Source organism: Alligator mississippiensis, chromosome 1 (genome assembly GCF_030867095.1).
Source record: "Alligator mississippiensis isolate rAllMis1 chromosome 1, rAllMis1, whole genome shotgun sequence".
NCBI classification, from domain to species: domain Eukaryota; kingdom Metazoa; phylum Chordata; order Crocodylia; family Alligatoridae; genus Alligator; species Alligator mississippiensis.
Genome location: NC_081824.1, coordinates 433188892 through 433208878, shown reverse-complemented (window position 1 = coordinate 433208878; position 19987 = coordinate 433188892). Strand labels below are relative to the sequence as shown.

Below are 19987 nucleotides of genomic sequence, written 5' to 3'. Positions count from 1 at the left end.
AATATTTTGCATCCTGAAGGAAATGCTGTCACTTTTCAGGGAAGAAAATCTCAAGATAGTCCACTGCAGCTTCAGTTGGATATAGTATTCCTTGCTTCCTGTCCTAAATTTGAGTTCTGTGCATGAGCATAGTGCTATTCCAAGAGCAATTCAGTGGGTGAAATGATTGGTATACATGTAAAGTCTGTAAAACAATTTGGAGTCTTTTGAGAGAGAACCTCCTGTTTAAAATGTTATTCTTTTGGGGAAATAGGGAGAGTCTGTATCCCACTATTATAGCAATGAGAGGTAACATTATTATGCTTTTGCACGGGTGTTCAGTTCCTTATATGGTGATTTGACTAGGCAGAAACAAACTGATAACAATTACATAATCTGGAGCTATAGAGAATGACTGTGATCAATGACTACCAGTGCTTAAACACTACCTGCAAAATTCAGAATAGTGAAGTTTGTCCTTTCCTGCTTTTCCAAAGAAGTGTACCAGCAACATTGTATTAACATCTGAGTCTTCCAGCTCTGGCTTCTATAAAACAAATTAAATACACTTGTGTTATTATTATTATTATTATCAATTCAACACAAACCTACAAATGCTTATTTGAGTTAGAATGTCCCAGAAGTTGCTTGCAATTCTGCTATTGTTGCAGCCAGCAAATACAAACTCTTAAAGAAAAGCTGAACAATTCTCTTTAGCAATGAACTGTGACCTGTGTTGTACTTGAACTATCAGAAGCAGAAGATGTAGCAGCTAAGCAGCACTAAACAATGGACATAACCAGGGTCATCATTTAACTCTTCCTTTGGTAAAACACTAATCATGGGGTTAAATGTGAGGATAATTATGGTTTACATATGAAACAAATCACTTCTCTGATTTTACTCCCATAATTCATGACGTAGTAGTTTGCTCCAGTAGGCACTTAAAAAGAAAAAGTATTGTACTGTTTGTCAGACTCTAAACTTCCTGCTATAAGCCCGAATATGAAGGTGTCCAAGGGAACTGCCATGTACTGGTTATAGCAAAAACACTGTATTAAGTTAGCTAACTGACCTGGCAATAGCAACTTAAAATTACTTATCACTGATTGTTTAGGATATAGTATAATTCAAGTACTAATTTAGGATAGGAATTAACAGCTGTCTTCAAAAAAAATGGAGATTGCTTTCTAGTTTTATAGGTGTTCTGCTTTAGTTAAATTGTATAATCGACATGACACTAAATAGCATGGTAGTGCCACCTTGAATAATATGGCACAAAATAGTTTCACAGTTTCACAGTCTGTAGGTCAGAAGGGACCTCAGCAGATCATCAAGTCTGACCCCCTGCCATGGCAGGAAAGAGTACTGGGGTCAAACGACCCCAGCAAGGTGTTCATCTAACCTCCTCTTAAAGACCCCCAGGGTAGGAGCCAGCACCACTTCTCTTGGAAGTTGGTTCCAGATCCCAGCCGCCCTGACTGTGAAGTAGCACCTCCTGATATCTAGCCTAAATCTACCCTCTGCCAGCTCGTGACCATTACTCCTTGTCACTCCTGGGAGTGCTCGGGGAACAGGGACTTCCCCAATGCCTGCTGGTCCCCTCTGACTAGTTTGTAAACGGCCACTAGATCCCTCCTCAGCCTTCTCTTGTGGAGGCTGAACAGGTTCAGGGCCCTTAGCCTCTCCTCGTAGGGCCTGCCCTGCTGCCCCCTGATCATGCGAGTGGTCCTTCTCTGGACTCTCTCAATGTTGTCCACATCCCTCCTGAAGTGCGGCACCCAGAACTGGATGCAGTACTCCAACTGCGGCCTGACCAGTGCCGTATAGAGGGGGAGGGGGAGGATCACCTCCTTGGACCTGCTCGAGATGCATCTGTGGATGCATGACGAGGTACAGTTGGGCCTTCCTGACCATGTCCCCACACTGTTGGCCCATGTTCATTTTGGCATCAATAATGACTCCAAGATCCTTTTCTGCCACTGCACTGATGAGGAGGGAGTTCCCCAGCCTGTAGGTCTGCTGCTGGTTCCTCCTCCCCAGGTGCAGTACCTGCAACACTTGTCAGTGTTGAAACCCATCCTGTTCTTATCCGCCCACCCTTGTAACCTGTCTAGGTCTGATTGCAGCTTATTCCTCCCTTCTAGCGTGCTCACTTCCCCCCACATCTTAGTGTCTGCGAATTTGAACAGGGTGCTTTTTACCCCCTTGTCCAAGTCGCTGATGAAGATGCTGAACAGTGCAGGTCCGAGGACCAAGCCCTGGGGGACCCCACTGCTCACATCCCTCCAGGTCGAAAATGACACATCCACCACCACTCTCTGGGTGCGGCCCTCCAGCCAGTTAGTGACCCATTTGACTGTGTAGGTGTTGATGCCACAGTCCCCTAGTTTTTTTTAATGAGAATGGGGTGAGAGACAGTGTCAAAGGCCTTCCTAAAGTCCAGAAAGACTATGTCCACTGCTACCCCTGCATCTAAGGATTTTATGACCTGGTCATAGAAGGCCACCAGGTTGGTCTGACAGGACCTGCCTCTAATGAACCCATGTTACTCCTAAGCATAACCTCCCCTGCTGGTCCCTCATGGACATGCGCCAGGATAATTCTCTCAAAAAGCTCAGAAATAATTTTCTGCATTTTCTGTTATTAGCTATTAAGACAACTGTTGGTTAAATACATAGCAACCTTCATGTTTAGGTTAATCTTCTCTTTCAAATCAATTTTGTATTTGCATTTCAGCTAATCGTTTGGGTTATTTTGGGAAACTTAATTTCTAGCAACCTGTTGATTCTGTTTTGTAACAAATTTATTAATAAATTTGTCTGAAACGCCAACTAGCAGTTATGCAAATGTTTTTATATTGTTATAAGACTATTTGCTAGATCTCAGTTTTCTTACACCACTATAAACAGCTTAGTATTTTATTGTATTTTTTTTTATTTGGGAGGAAATAGCTCTACAAAAAACAAAAGATACACATCAGTTCAACTACTGCATTTTTATAAAGCCTAAACCCACACAATGTGGTGGATTTCTGTGTTACATTCTTCTTTCACCACTAGCAGAGTGGCATTTCTTTGAACACAACAAAACACTAAGCAACATGAAGAGAGATTTTTTTTGGAAGTCCACAAGGATTTCAACAGAACTATTCTTATGACATCTAAATAGCCTCTGTGACTTTTATCCAGCTGAAGAGGTAAGATGAAAGACAAGAGTCTATTCATAAGATTTAATACTAATGGTTATTTAGCTTTCAGCATCATCAGTAACAAGTACACTGTGTTTCATGCTTACTGTATATGTGACAAAGTATTTTATAGTTAAAAAGGTAACATTCCCTGTTTCTACTTCCATGCCACCTTTCACCTAATGCCAGTAATATGAGCTAAGTATGAGCTAACTTAAAAAAATCTATCCAAGGCACATGTGACTGCACTTACTGCATTTTATCATTTGATGGCAGGTAGAACATTTAAATACCCGCAAGGTTTATGCTTCAGAATTCAAAGTGCTTTAGGCTACAAATACCATGACTGATGCATAAAACATTCCTACATGCTTATTTGAAAGTCAAAAGCAAAATTTGTGCTTGTCATGTCAGAATCCGAGGTTTTCCAAGAAGCATCAAAGGATGATCAGCATACTTTAGTTTTTATTCTGTCCTTGTACTATCAATTTAAGATGGATTTATAAAGTACATATAATAGGCTTGTGATATCATTTAAAAATTAATTTGTAATTAGTAACAAAGCTTTCAATAACTCACATTTAATCATACATCTAAACAAAAATCTCTTCTGTTGCACTGAAAAACGGCTGAAAATCAAGGGTTTACAATAACATTTTAAAGACTCAATCTGCAACAAAAAAGGCAGGTTTGTTCCTCTCCTCAGATTTCTCTTCTTATAAGCTAGAAGACATATAAATAATACCCATCTCATCTTATCTAAGATGACAAAGCCTATCCCTGGATTTATAAAAGATATGCACCTACTTGTTTGCTCCCTTCTTTATCAGTTGAAATTCCAAGGTGGAATTGGCACAAATCCAAGTACTATGTTAGCAGGAGTTAAGTATATTTTAAAACTACAAAACAGTACATTTCTTTAAAGCAGAATATGCAATAGGAAACCTGAGAGACTACAGCTTAAGGGTGTAGTTTGAAAAGATTGCTTTTGCCAAGTTTAATGCTATTAAATTAGGGTACATGTTAGTACATAATTCTTTTTGTCCATAGACTTGTTAAGTACCTTTGCTGCTGAACTCTATAAATTAGTACCAACATGACTATTCTTTGTTAAGAGGTTATGAGAGATGTATTAATATTTCCAACAATGCATACTCCTGAGGTTAGGTGGAAGAACAATTTTATATTTTGAAACTTTTTATCTCCACCATGGAAGTGAGATGGAAACCTGATCTTATACCTACAAAAAGTGCTGAACAGAAAAATTCTTAGGAGTACCCCAAGCACTAATCCTAGGTATCATGCTAGTCTGCATCTACAAAGTATGCTCCTCTTTCCAAGCTTCTGAAATTCAGAAAATGGTAAAGTAACCTATGTCATAGAATCAGTATATATTACAACTGCAAAAGCCTATAGTTTTAAGTGTATTTTTATTATATGAAAATAAAAGCATAATTTTTTTTGAGAACTTATGCTCCCAAGTGACAGTTCTTTCAAAATGTTACTTTAACTCCTGAAATGTCCTTCTTAATACGGAAAACTTGATGGCTCAGATAAAATTATTTTATTAATCACAGAAACTGCTAAAAATTATACTAATAGAGGTCTTGAAGCTGCAAATAATTAAGTGTAGCTGTAACTTGCATAAATAATGCCAATGAACCAAAGGTTTGGCACCTTCAATGCAAGTCTAATGGCAAGTACAAGCCAGAAAGTGATAGGCAGTAACAGTCTCTGTGTTCAGAACAAAGTACAAGAATTATTTAAATAATTTTTATATAATGAGCAAATCAGGCTATTTATTGCAGGTAGGTTTGTATGCTGCATCCATCACTGAGCATTCTCCACTAATCCAATATGCAACGCAACTGACTTGTGTTGTATTCGCTCTTTTATTCTCTCTCTGGGGCTAGGGACAGACATTAGACATAAACCGGTTTAAGTGATCACAAACTGGTTTAAAACAGTAACAGAACAGGGCTAGGGACAGACGTTCAAAAAGCCGAAGCTTGAACTGATTCAGTCTTTGCAGGTTACTCTAACCTGCAGAGAGTGAACCAGTTTACAAGTGGATAGATGTTCGGCACATGCCTGCAGGGGCTCAAGCCAGAAGCCTGGGGGTGCTAGAGCAGCCCTCCCTTCCCTTCCAAAGGGAAGATGAGCTGAGGAGGGGGGCCTGGCCAGGCCCCAGTGCCTCCCTGACAGCCCGGAGCAATCTGGGCACACAGGACTACCCGGCCCCAGAGGAGAACTCTTCCCCCTCTTCCCTCTCTCCGACCTCCACAGGGCCGGGAGTGGGGCCCTGTTCGGTGCTGGGGGGCTCTTTTTCCTCCTTCTCCCTTGCCGGCACCGTGGGGTGGGAAGGGGGGGCTCTGTGAGGCTGCCTAGCCCTAGAGGGGAATCTTCCCCTCACTTCTCCCCACCCCCAGGGCACAGGGAGGCTCTGTTCCATGCTGGGGAGAACTCTTCCTCCTTCTCCTCCTCCCCCCAGAGGGGCAGTGGGAACTCAGAGTTCAGCTGGTCAGGGTGTGGGTGTAGAGACCCCTGCACACTCCCCCCCATGGATGCAGCCCCGAGTGTGAAGTTTGGCTGGGCAGGGTGGGGGATGTAGGAGACTCCCCTCATGGCTGCACACACTTCCTCCATGGCTGCAGCCCTGAGTGCAGAGCTCAGCTGGGCAGGATGGGGGTGTAGGGGACAGAACATGGGACAGAGCCCCTCTCCCAACCATGCAGGACAACCTACCCAGCATGGCCCCGTTAAGGTCAAGGGGGCAGGAAGAAGGATTAATTTCTCCCTCCCTTCCCTGCAGCTGGGATCTGCCAGCTACAGGGGCCACCACTGCAGCCCCTTTCCCTCTGCTCCTGGGCAGACAGGCTGACCCTGGCTGCAGCAGGAGAAGAGGAGAAGGAGGGAAGAATTAACCTTCTCCCTGCCCACTTTGCCTTAACAGAGCCATGCCGGCTGGTGTCTCTGCTAGGGCCAGTCCCTGCTCTGGCTAGAGAACAGAGGGGTGGCGTCAGCCCTGCTGTGGAGCAGAGACCCCCGCCCAGCCCAGCCCAGCCCAGCCCAGAAAGCATGCCGGGATGCTGGGGGTCTCTGATTTACCTTAAACAGTGGCAATGTGTAGGGGGTGCACGTGCACTCTCTGAGAGTGCTGGTGCACCCCCTGAGAGCCACCTTTCCCCGCTTAGGCGATGGGCAGGCGGGAGCGCTGATGCCCCCACGAGAGCACTGGCTGGGAAGTGAGGGCACCAGCAGAAGCATGGGTGGCACTACCGGGTCACTGTGATTGGCTGTGGGGGGGCCCCTCCCCTGGTCGCTGACTGGCCACTGGGGGAGGGGCGCAAGTGCTCCCTCTGACTCAGAAGGCACCAGTCTCCTATTACCTTCAATCAGCAAAGAGTCTGGGACAGACATTGCATAAACTGGTTTGAATCTCAAACCAGTTTCAGCCATTTTGAAACTGGTTTATGTGCACTGAACATCTGTTCTGTTACAGGTTTAAATCAGTTCTGTTACAGTTTGTGATCACTTAAACTGGTTTATATGCAATGTCTGTCCCTAGCCCAGATGTTCAGGGCACATAAACCAGTTTGAGATCAACCTGGTTGAATGTAGTATCAGACTTAACTGATTCGGCTTAAGCCGGTTTATGCAATGTCTGTCCCAGACCCCTTGCTGGTTTAGGATAAACCAGACATCCCCAGCATCTCGGCATGCTCTCTGGGCTGGGCAGGGCTCTCTGCTCCACAGCAGGGCTGGGCCCTCCCCTCTGCTCCCTGGATAGAGCTCCAGAGACTGTGGGCTGCTTCTCTCCTCCCCTTACCACTCCCTGCTAAGCAGGAATTCCCCCCTCCCCTCTGCCTCGCTGAGGAGGTAACCGTGTATTAGCTAGCAGACCACATGCTGGCTATGGTCCCTGCTGAATTAACAGGTAGAATAAACAGACAGAATCAACAAGTAGCTGGTAATGTCCCTCTGCTGTTTTCTTACCTGGGTGATAAACACTGTTATCAATTCCCTGTTGGGCTAATCAGAGCTCCTGCTTGAGCCTAGCCATGCCCCCCTCACCTCCATGCTGTGGAAGGAAGGGAGGGCTGCTCTAGTGTGCCCTAGCTTCTAGCCTGAGCCACTGCAGGCATGTGCCTGCATTTGTGGGACATCTGTCCAGTTACAAAACTGATTTAGCCTAGCCAGGTTAGACAAACCTGCAAAGATTGAATCAAGTCCGGTTCAGGCTTTCTGAATGTCTGCCCCTAGCCTGACAGTGAAGGGTCTTGTTTTTGTAGGTTTTTTTATGATTGGAATTTTTTTTTAGGAAAGCGAACAGAAAAAGAAAGGAGAACAGAAAGAAAAAGAAAATGAAGGGGAAAGAAAGGAGAGAGAAAAAGGAGCTGGGTAGGGAAGGGGGGCAGACATCTTAGTTTCTGTTTACTAGTGATTTAGCAAGTATTTCTAGAACATCAGACCAAATCTTTAAAAAAAGTTATCTGTTATCCCTCATCTCTGAAATGTTACCCACTCTACAGCTGGTAGGTCAGCCATTATAAATCAATCATTATACCATGCTTCTATCTCTGGAAGTAATCCACTTTTCAATCTTTGCAAGATAAGTTGTTTTCTCTAGAAAACCAAACTGTATATGAGTTAGAGAGTTTTTAAGAGTTTGGGATATATCTGAAAATGAAGTTCTGGGAAATAATTTTAACAGGTGTATCAATTATCAAATTAATTCTCCTACAAACTTCTAGTCAAAAGGACTGTATCATGGGAAAGTGCCACAACAGGCAAGGCAGCATAGCTCTGGAAGATCCAAATCTCCAGCCACAGTCTCATTTGTCAAAGGGTGTATACTGTAGCTTCTGCAGGTACCAGTGTGGTCAGACTATGCTACAACAGCTGCAGCCAGGGCTTTTTAAGTCCCAAAGCAGGTAAGAATCTCCCTTCCCCATCTCTTGGCATCCCTTTCCTTTCTCTTCATGCTCAATGGCACATCCCTTCCCCTCCCATTCCACTCCCCTGCCCCTCACCCTCCATTACTGTTCCCAGATGACAAAGGGGCTAGGGAGCTCCAGAGCCACTCCTGCCCAGCTCCTGCCAGGCTGCGTGAAGAACACCCAGGAGGACTGGGCAGGGAGAGGGAACTCACCTGTTGCTGCTATCCCTGGCAGAGCCTGATTCCACATGCACCCTGGCCAGAGTGAGGCAGGACCAGCCCCAGAGTTCACTTCACTCCTGGGTCAGCTGGGAACAGCAGCGGTGGGCAGGGGGAAGGAAGAGAGGAAACATGCTGTGAACCTGGAGAGGAAGGAAAGGGGTGCTGGGGGTTGGGGGGGATTTTTACCTGCTTTGAAGACTTAAAAAAACAATCCCTGCCTGCTGTTCCCATAGCATGACCCAAAAGGGAGGTGTGACCATGGCACCTCACCCCCTCTGAATCCTCTGCTCATATTCCTCTATAAACATGTCTGGTTATGTTCACAATTTCCAACTTAGTCCAATTAATGTTGACATCCTTAAAGGTGTCCAAACACATTAAATAAGTTTAATATAGCTAGGAACGAGATCTTCAGGTTCTGATCAGAGAATCACAGTATTATCAATATAAAGCAAGATTCTGTACTCTGGCCTGTCCTGATTTGTTATTATTAAGCTAAAAGGGTTGTAGTTATAGGTCAAACAGAGGTGTGTGTATGATTTGGGACAGGATCTTATCAAGCATTTTTGCAAGAGTTTTAAGTTAATATTTTGGTATTAAAATTGGTGAGGAAGATCAGCTATAGCTAGCTACCACAGTCTGGGACCTTAGTGGGTAAGAGGGAATTGCAGCTTTTTTTGGAGTGTGTGGGAATGCATTAATACTTCTAGCTCATTGTATATATCCAATTACTTGGGTCTTAGAATCTCAAATTATATTATAAATTCAACGGCAGTCTGTCTGTGCCTGTTGCCTTGCCTTTTCTCCCACCAATATATGAATTACTGTGTACCTATGCTAGAGAAGGCAAGGAAAAGGAACATGCCTTGCACTTGAAGTGGAAAGTGGTAAGATTATGAAGGCTCAAAATTGTGGGGGGATTAATTTTACAGTCTTGGAGAAAGTTCTGTCTGCCACACAGACAAACTTTATCCTTACTGTACAGTGTTTACTTGTGCCCGGGGAATGTAGCTGTCAACTGCAGCCTTCATCACAGTTCTTCAGGCAGTCTTTTGGGTATCCAAACTGTATTTGTTATTTTTTGCTTCTTCCTCTGATGTAGAAATTTTCAGATATGAATTCTCACTCAGATATGGCAGCCTGCCAATATCTTCAGTTACATCTTAATCCTTACTGAAGACTGAGGCAAAGCATTTGTTTAGATCTTGCACAATGTCCTTCATCTCCATTCCTTCCTTCAGCATATAGCTGCTCACTTCTTTCCTCCTGGTTCTCTTTTTATTTACATGGCCAATCCTGCTATAAACTTTAATGGCTCTTGCAAAGTCAAGCTCAACTAAGCCTTTGGCCATTGTCACTTTATTTTTGCATTCCTAGACATGGGCAGGTATTCCTTCTTCCTTCCATTTTTATTTCTTCAAAGTACAGCGCTTATTCTTAATGGCCTATTTGAGGTGTTTGTTTTTCTATGCCAGGGGTTGTCAACTGGTGGTATGCTTGAAGGCCCTAGGGGATACACATGGGCGGGTGGAGAAGGAGCGCTGCCACCTACCACCCCATGCTACTGCCTCCCAGGACTGGGGCTGGAGGGCAGGGATGAGGGCAGTGGTGCCCCTCTGCAGGCCACACAGGTGCCGTCCGGCTGGCCAGATGCGGTAGGGGGAAGCGAAGCTTGCATGCTATGGTGGCCACCATCTACCACCCTGCACTGCTGTCACTCCACGTCCAGCCAAATTTCACCCCCTCCCACCCCGCTTCATGTCTGGCTGCTGGGGTACACTTATTAAAAAAAGGTTGAAAACCCCTGATCTATGTAGGTCTGTAGTCCTTTCATGCCAATTTTTTTTTCCTTTTGCCTCAGATGTAAGCTCCCCAAAATTTTTTTTTGCCTTAAAATAATACTGCATCAATTACACACCCATGTCTCTTAGTGCTGAAATCTAGTCAACCTCAACTAATTTCTTAATTTCCCAAAATTAGCCCTTCTGAAGTTCAAGATCTTCCAAGATCCTGCTCTTGTCTCCCCTGTAATTTAATCTAAACCAAGTCAATTGATAATTACTTGACTCCAGTTTATTTCCCACAAAGTTCTTCTACAAGATCTTTGCTACTAGCAAAAAACTAAATCTAGGCTAGCTTTCCCTCTCATCACCAGATGCCACTTGATAAAGAAATCAATTGGTCACTTGTCCAAAAATATCTATACCTACTATTATGTGTAGTGTTCACTACCCAAATCTAAGTTAGGGAAACTAAGTGTTCCATAATTAAAAAACTTCCATGATTAATGAAATCTCTTAAGACCTTGTAGACAGCCCTATCCATTTACAAGTCTGAACTGAGCTGGGGGGAGGGAAGGGGGCCTGTAGTAAACTCCTAAACCAGTGTCTAGGTCAGCAGTTTGCAAACTCTGCCAGAGTACCACCAATTTAAAATGTTACAGCCTTAAGTACCACCTGCAATTTTTTTCATATACATAGGTAACAGACTATGTATTAAAATAACATCAAAACCTTTAGTAATCATAAAACATTATTTTATCAGTTATGGTAGCCATGTAAAACAATTGTAAATTGGAAAAAAGACAGCATAAATAAGGGGTAGGCAACATTTTTGGCTGGAGAAGCAAAAAACCCACAAGGTGTACCTTGTAAGGTGCCAGAGTGCCAGCACACTAGATAAACAAAACTGGGGCAGGGGGTGCATGTCAGGACGTGCTGCATATTAATATTCTAATATTAAAAAAGCCTAAGTCTGTCCATCTGTAATGTATTATTCATGCTCTGATAGGCTGTCTCGGCAGCCAGAGTGCCCTACACAGACAGGGACAGACAGCAGAGTGATGCCATTACAGTGGGGACTGAGAGCTGTAGAGCTGGCCTCGCCCCCCTCCCCTGCTCTTTGGAGGCAGAGGGGGACAAAAGGAACCAGAGTGCTGCCATAATGGAGGGGACACAGCAGGGGGTCTGCTCCTTGGAGTCAGGGGCTGGCGCCACTCCCCCTCCCACCCCAACAACAGCCAGTAGGGAGGGGAGGCGGCAGGGAAAGGGGAGGGAGGGGAGCAGGAAGGGGTGGGGGGTTACTGGTGGCTGCGCCCGAAGCAGCAGGGGGAAGACAGGGAGCAATCCAGGCCCCAGCCCTTGCCTGAAGCAGCGGGGGGATGGGGGGAACGGCTCCTGCCCCAGCCCTGGCCTGAATCGGGGTGGGGGGGGGGGAGGGGGAAAGGGACGCAGGGCTCTGTCCCCGCCCCCAATCCCCTCCACCATCATTCTCAATGGGCAATTTGCTAGTAATTAATAATGATAAATGTGGCTTTTTTGTTTTTTTTTTTCCAGTAAATACCAGGTTTTCTACAAATTCTAAACCTGGTGACAATAAATAAAACTTCATATACTACCTGTGTTCTTGTGTATTCCTTTCTGTTAAGCATGTTGTGATGAAAGGGGGTTTGCACAGTGGCAGGAGCCACCCCATGCCACTGGACAAACTCCCAGGGCTCCCACCGTTCCCCATTCACCCCTACCCCTGTCCCTGCCTCTGCCCCACTCCCTTCCTCACTGTGGGGACCTCAATCTGCGCCCCCCCCTTCTTTCTTGCCCCATGGCCCTTCCCTTCAACACACTTACCTGCTGGGCACTGCTGCACATGTGGCTGGGCTGCGTTCCTGGCTGCCTGCAGCAGGCTGGGCTGGGTGTCTGTGTGCACGTGCATGCCCCTCCCCTCCCCTCCCCTTGGCCTTCCACATACTACTCACAGGTTGTCTACGTACCGCTGGTGGTACACATACCACAGTTTGGGAACTGCTGCTCTAGGTCTTTTTTTATTATTCCTTCCTAACATGGTTTTCATCCAAACAGATTCTGTTTTGCCTATGCCATCATATTTTATTTACCTGCCATCTGCCACTTAATTAATTTGACTAGTGATTTTTGGGAAGCCAGTGCAGGAAACAGAACACAGGTTTGATGTGTCCATGATAATTTGTGCTGCTGGGGAGATATACTACAGTGTTCTGTACTAGCTGAATTTTTCTAAGTGCCAAAACGTTTCATGGTCACTCTGTAGACCAGCTGAGAAGTGATGAAGACATGACTAAATAACATAAAGTCATCATCTCTTTCCCAAACCTAAGCTGGCAAAAAGAACTTTTACAAGTAAAAGGGGTATTGACTATGAATATATGCTTAACACAAGAGCCTAAAGGACTTCTGTGGAAAATACCTGTGAGTAGGCCTATCGTAGGACTCCATTTAAAGTACAACTCCATTTAGGATTAAGATGTTGTATATTCCTGTTACTTAGTGACAGCCAGGGATCCGGGTTTTTCATTTGCCATGGAAAAAATCACAGATTTTCTCTTTTAAAGGAGAAAAACGTGGAAAACAGTGGGTCCCCCTTGCAGGTTGGCAGTTTCAGGTTCCAAGGGGCTGCTTGGGGTTGGGGGGAGTGGGAATAGGGTGATCAGGCCAGGGATGCCATGTGCACATGCACATATGCATGTGGCGGCGAGGCAGTGTGTAGCAGCTCCCTGCATGTAAACCTAGGGGTGTGGGGGAAGGGCAAACTGAAGCCCCCACAATAGGGCTGGGACTGGAGGCACTGCCCAGCCAGGGCGGTGTGTGAGGCCCAGGGCTGGGGCAGGAATGTGTGGCTGCAGCGCACAGCCAGGGAGCAGGAAGGAACTGTGGGTGGCTCATCTAGGGGGTGATGGAGGGGCTGGCTCCCCATTGTTGCACGCACTCCTGGGGAGGGGGACATGAGCCTCCCCGATGTGTGTATGGGGTGGGGGTGGATACAGTGGCACCAAGCCTCCCTGGCCTGCTGTGCTCTCCTGCACTGGGTCCTGCCCACTGGGCCATGGAGACCCCCGAGGGAGGGCAGCAAAGCGGGGAGTGGACAGCCCACATCCTTCCCCCACATGGGCTCTGCTCCAGCCGGCATACCCTGGCTCTGGTCCCATAGCACTAGTAGCTGGGGTTCCCCTCTGGTAGGGCTGGAGGGGCAGGGGGCTATGGGTCGCAAGTGAGGGGCATGAGTAGGGCTGGGGGGTGGGCTGCAGTTTGGGAGTAAGGGGCACTGGCATGGATGGGGGGCTATGGGTTGGGAGTGAGGGGCAATGGCATGGCACCACCGTATCAGGGCTGCTCAGCCCACAAGGCAGCTGTGGGGGTGGAGGCAGGAACAGCCACAGCTGGACATGCATCCTGATGAGCAAAGGGGGCAGTGGGAGCTCTGATTTTCTATGATTAAAAAAAAAAATTCAAAATCAAATGCCAAAATAAGCATCCCCACCACCATTCTAAAGTGTGGGGATGCTGATCCATGAAACGTTATGGTGCTTTAATTAGAGCGTCTCTCAGAGCCACTCTAATTAAAGTACGCCCCCCCCATCCCTGAAGCACAAGTAAAAGTGCCCTAAAATGCAAGTCTACCTTGCCTTCTGCCTGACTTCAAGCTAATACTGCTAACTACCACTCTCTGCTCATGTAAAGTAATCTATGCCTTTGTCACTTCAAGAGGAGAATTACACTGTAAACTGACTCAGAAAACAGACCTGATATATAGAATATGTCCTGCACTGACCACTGACTGGTTCTTCGGTAAGTTTAAGGCACTGATTCTAATTTGAAAGGTGTTCTGTGGCTTGCTACTTGCCTGCTTCATCAATAGCCTCTCCCCCTATGCAACAATGTATTTTTTTTCACTGATTTAAAAATATTGCTTTTAAATATAGGCTTAGGCTTTATAAACTGAAATCCCTACATAGTAATAAAGCATAGTGACTACTATATTTTATAAAGTATTCAGAAGTTAAATTGAAAAACATTTATAGAAACATTTTTCTTCCCCAAATTAAAAAGCAGAGTTGACAGACCCTGCACTTTCATTTAAAGTATTACAACTGACACATATGACTTGACACTCATCTATGAGTTTGGTAAAACATAACAAATAGAATTCATAGAAGTGTTCATAGCAAGAAGAAAGAAAAGATATTTATTTATGTCTACAGCTATACCTGCAATATTGCTTCATCTCCAGCAGCTGTTTTGAAGTCATCATGCTTCCCAATGATTTTCTGTAGCTGAATGTAATAAAAAAACAGGGTAATTACATATTTGATTGTTTAATATTCTTGTATTCCAAGGGCATATATTAACTTCATCTTTTATTAATTATAACCCCCCCCATTTTTCTATTGCTGTGTTTTTCTGACCATTGTAAGCTATTTAGTATTAAAAAACCCTTTAAATACTTGAAGACAGGTTACTTGGATATTAACACTTCCTCATAGTTCTTGTTACTCAAGCAGAGCACTTCCTAATCAGCTGCTTTTCCAGTTATTGCTAATGTTTATTCTGTTTCTGGCAGAAATTCTTTTGTGTTGGGAGTATCTCACCTACAGTCCACCCCTAAAAACATGTCAGTATTCAGGGATGTTATATCCCAGATCACTTTAGGAGAAATCCAGGTTTGTTTCCCCTATTCTTATTTTCACGCTGTTTGCACAAAGTTCACTTAAACACTTTTGAATATTTCTGAAAATGTGTAGGATCTGCTAGACAAGAAAGGCTCATCTGTTTAAACATATACTGGATGGTTAAAAGGAGAAGTTAATACCAAAACCAATACAATTGATTTCTTAGATAAAAACAAAATTTTATTTAATCAACATATGAACTGAACTATTTATTTTTTAAATAGGAACATTCATGAAAGTAGATTTTTTACATGTACTAAGTGATTTGGGAGTTTATGGCTGTCTATATCAGTGGTTCTCAACCTTTTTAGGCTCAAGGCACCTCTTGCTATGCTCAGGGCACCCCTTGGAAAATGCCAGTTCCTAATTTTCACTAGGTTTTTTTTTTACTATAGAAAAATAATAGAGCAATTTTTCTGTTGCAGAGAACTCAGGAAGACCACAACAGGTCAGAATGTTTTTAACATTATGGAAATCTACTTGAAATCTCTCAGCTTATCTTCTAAACAATGTTTGAAATGATAACATTGCATGGCACCCCACAGTGCCCTTGAAAGGGTCTGAAGGTACCCTGCTGAAGGTACCCTGTCTGAGATACACTGGTCTAAAAAATGAATGTAGTAGTCCCCAACGCAGGCAGCCTCAAACATTCTCCGATGCTGTGGGTAGGCTGCCTCCTAAACCAGAAACAATGCAGCTCATTTCCACATGGAGCTTGAGATGTGATAATTGGCATTACTGAGCAACATTGCCAGTTAGCCCGTCGCCAAATGGATTGTCTTGTCAGTGTTAACAGTTATACAGGCTGGCTGAGGAGGCAGTCTGCCTGGAGTTGCCACCAGGAATAATAAATTTACCATTGCAGGCTTATGTACTTTTCAAAACTGTTGGCATCTCTTAAAGTAGGGCTGTTCAAGTAGCAGCCTGAAGGCCAAAAGGTTTACTCACAGCCCACAGGCTCTTGCCCAGGTGATGCTCTCTCCTCTCACTCGTGCTGCTGCTGCCACTAGTATCTCCAGGTTCTCCCCCTCTCTCCAGCTTTCACTTCCTGCCCTTGCCCCTGGGAGTGCTATGGTGCATCCCTGGCCACTCAGAAGCTGGACAGCCCTGCCTGCCCTAAAGTAATAGTGTCAGGCAAACATACCAGCTGTGCTATACTGAGTCTTGCTAATGTGTTTAAGCCCATCTTTCTAAATACACGCTGAAGCAAGCTCTCCTCATTAATTTATACTTTATAACTACTCAAAAGAAAGTTGAAAGGACAATGTTCTCACATAATGAGCAATTTAATGTGGTACTGAACAAAGCTCACCTACCTTTCATGGGCACTTGCCCCAGTCCTCAAATGGAAAGCAAAAATAAAAGAACAAGACTTATTACATTTAGTATACAAGCTTGGATATAAATAGAGCATTGTGAATTTGCAGTCACTTAGGAGAGATGGTTTAAAACTTATGCATTGTCTTCTGCCACTGTTTCTCTCAACACCTCTGAGCCAGCTCTTATGCTACCACTTTGTGAGTGGGAAAAGCTTCTAAACAGCAGAACCAGCTCTCAGTGGCTAGGTAGGTAGTTACGCCAGGCATGTGTTTGGTCACAGCTTTAAACTGCTTTCTGTGGCCAGATTGGGCTGAAATTGTCACTTCTGTCTGTGCCCCATGAGCTTCTTCTATTGCTTGCACTGTAGCTACTCTCCTTCCCCTTTTTATCCTGCTCATTTATTTGATTCAGCGGTTGCATCATATAATAAACCTAGATTTTCAGCTCCATGGGACATGGAGACTCCTATGTGTTGATGCTTAACACAGTAAGTGTTAAGCATCAAAACACAATTAGGTGCCATTAAATATAAACAAAACAATAACATTACTCTGATTCCCCCCCCTAATCCTTTCAACTAAGAGTATAAATAATTCATGGTTAAAAACTGCCTTTTTAGGGTCATGAAGTTCTTGCTGGTAATGGACCAAGTGTTCATAGCAGAATTTTGCTCACAAGTGGAAAAAAATCATGAATTTTTACCATGAAAACCACATTTTTTACCACCTATGTTCACATAAAAACAGAGAGATGAAGCAACACAACTTTTATTCTGCCACGAGACCAAGATTTTTCTTTAGCTATTTGTATTTTTTTCAAAAAGACATCACTGGAGACAATCTGCTGAAAGCAATAGCGTGTATATGCTTAAAGTGCAATTTTCATTTAAGGTTTTCTGAAAGATTTATGCTTGCAATTTTCTTAACTATACAAATTCCTATGAAGTTCATATCCATTCTTTGAGAAAATTAGCCTTTTCATCAGTTTGAATATATTTTTCCTGGAAAACGAAGGCAGCAAGATGGTACGGTGTTCACAGCAGAATGAGAGAATTGTGCCCTTAAGCAAGAGATCCTAGTACTCAGCAGCTCCAAGACTGTCTTTATTGCACTGTAACACTTACCTGTATTTAATATTTATATCTGCTCATCAGTCTTACACACTAATGGCCATCATATTTTAAATAAAGTAATTCAAAGAGGCTGAGGCATATTATACATAATTGATGACCCTCTACAAAGATACATATTATTAAGTAGAAACTTTCTCAGGAGAAAACAAGCTTTAGTAGATTGTAAAGGTCTTCATTTTTGAAAAACAATTTTTCATCTTTTAAACGTTTAAATGAATTCAGTGCTTGTGGAGGACACAGAATTGATAGCTCTGGGGACTGTATGTTGCAACTCAAGCAGTAATGGTAATTCATTTTTGTACATGCAGTTAGTCCTGGACATTTGTAGTTTTTAGGGATGTTCACTCATCCAACAGGAACTGCAGAGATCAACAATTTACGTCACACATGATCTTAATAAAATCTAACTTGTATGTGGAGTATGTGTGCACAGGTGTACTGTTTGGGAAAAAGAAGATTACTAAACATTCATTACCATTCTAATTTTCTATATTTACTGGATCCAATGTTTTTTTCTTCAGGTTTATTGTTGATAGACTTTTGCGCAATTTGTCTAAATATTAACCCTAAACTTTTTTCATTATAAAGACCCAATTTTAGTTGCTTATAACTTTAACCTGCTTTAGCCCCTTAGGTATTTCAAGTTCAAGGTCTCACTCCTTATCTTCAAGGAGATCTCTGGTCCAGGATATCTAAAAGACCACGTCAAACTCTAGGATCAAGACTGTGAACAACAGCTATGTTCCTCTGGCACAGAGGAATTCTCCAAAATAATGGTAAAGCTCATCATCTGTGAGGGAGACAGAAATTTGGTGGTGGCTGATTTTAGGATGTGAAACAGTCTCTCCCAGAACCATCACAAACTTCATTTGTTTAGCTCCAAGTAGAGTCCTGCATGGGGTCGGGTACCCATGGGTAATCCGCAAAGCAGGTTGGATTCAGGTAGGAATGTGAACTACTTCACATTTTGCAGTTCAGGTGTGGGTCTGAAAATTTTTTTCAGGTTAGACTTGGGTTGGGTAAGCCTCACCACTGGCTGCTGACAGACATGAAAAAAAACGTGCTTTACTGGAAGAAGCAGTGTGAACGAGATCAAACAAAGAAGGAAGAATGGCTGTGAAGGAGATCAAACAAAAGATGGATCAGGGTGTGTCACTCCCTGATCCATCTTTTGTTTGATCTCCTTTGAAGAACTTTTTGAACGCTAAGGCGCTGCTTCTTTTAGTAAAGCATGTTTTTTCCCCCCACATCTGCAAGCAGTTGCCCAGCACATGCCCAGAAGAGGCAGTGTGTTAGTTTGAGCTGGCTTGCCTAATGTCTGTATAGATCAGGCGCTTTAGTGGGGTTTTTTGGCACTTTTATCTAGTAGCTGATTGAATCAGCTTTAGATAAAAGTGCCCAAAAGCCCCACTAAAACATCCCATCTATACAGACACTGTAGAGCCAGGCTGAACTAACATGCTGCTGCTTCTGGGAAAGTGCAGGGGTCTTTTTTGTGGTTGTTTTTTTCTTCCATGTTTGTCAGCAGCACAGGTCGGGTCACGGGTTTACCTAAAGCAGGCCAGGTTGGTATGTGGGTAAGAAGACTTGCTAACGTGGGTTGCGGGTTTGGGTCCAGTTGTATAATATCAGGTGCAGGTTGGAAGCGGGCCTTTAAAATCAGAAACACACAGGTCTCTGCTCCAAGTGCAAAGGGCATTTATTTGCTCTCATTCTCTCACAAATATGAATCTACATTTTCCTTTAAGAACCTTCACCTCCCCAAACCCCAAATTTTGCTACCCACACTATTCTTCCTTGTCCTCCATTAGCATCAGAGCCCTATAGGGGATACCAGCTTAGTACAGCTACCCTTAACAAATGTAGATATCTGTGCTGTAGATCTAAAAAATGATGTCCCACATTGGAAGCCATCATGGCTTCACATGAGGGAATTCTTTCTTTCAAAGGAAATTATGTCTGCCTCTTCACTAATGTGGAGGTTGAAAAGGCAAGTGCTCAAAAGTCAGGTAATGGCTGAATTAATTAGCTTGCATTCATTTCTTTTGTGTGTATAGTTTTTAATACAGTCTAAGTACACGATCATATATTCACCTCCCACTGTTCCCAGACAGATGATGTTTAAACAGGGCTCTTTAGTAAACAAGGGGGTTAAATGTAGCATCCTGATTCATTTGATGCAGAAGTGGGAAAGTGTGCAGTAAAAGAAGACTGCATTTTAGGAAGAGAAAAGGATCTCACAGTTCAGGCTGTTAATGCTGGCTTAGAAAACTGGATTTTCTCCCTGCCTTTGTCCTAGAGTTCCTAATAGGAATCATTTTAACAGGTGGCCAATGTGTATTCATCACATTCTGGGTGCCCAATTTCAAACAACTGGGACTGGAATTATAGAAATGCTGGCACTCACCTGCAAATTGAAGCCAATGGAAGCTGTGTCTTAAGCATATACAATGTCATCAAAACATAGCAGAAGGCAAGGTAGAGGTGTACCTTATAGACTAACTCAATCAGAGATGTATAAACTTCTGTGAGCCATAGATAACACATCAGACGCTAATGAAAGGCCATGCAGAGAGCAGGCTAGCAAATAGAAGTAACGCTAAGTACTTTAAAGAAAAAACAATCTAGACTCAAACAACTGAACCAATGAATGCTTTAGACAATTCTCCATGCCTACGTCCTTATTGGTAAAAAAAACTAATAAAAACTTTCTAGTTGTGTTTT

The 19987-nt window shown here is 43.6% G+C and overlaps 1 protein-coding gene across 1 annotated transcript in view; it reads right to left on the bottom strand.

The window, feature by feature from the left end:
- MICU2 (mitochondrial calcium uptake 2) overlaps window positions 1-19987 on the bottom strand; it is a 239826-nt gene that overhangs the window by 27382 nt on the left and 192457 nt on the right. The window contains exons 7-8 of the mRNA XM_059720513.1: window positions 14350-14415; window positions 429-526 (exon numbers count right to left, since the gene is read on the bottom strand). Of these exons, the coding sequence (XP_059576496.1) occupies window positions 429-526; window positions 14350-14415 (164 nt within the window). The remainder of the gene's footprint in view (window positions 1-428; window positions 527-14349; window positions 14416-19987) is intronic.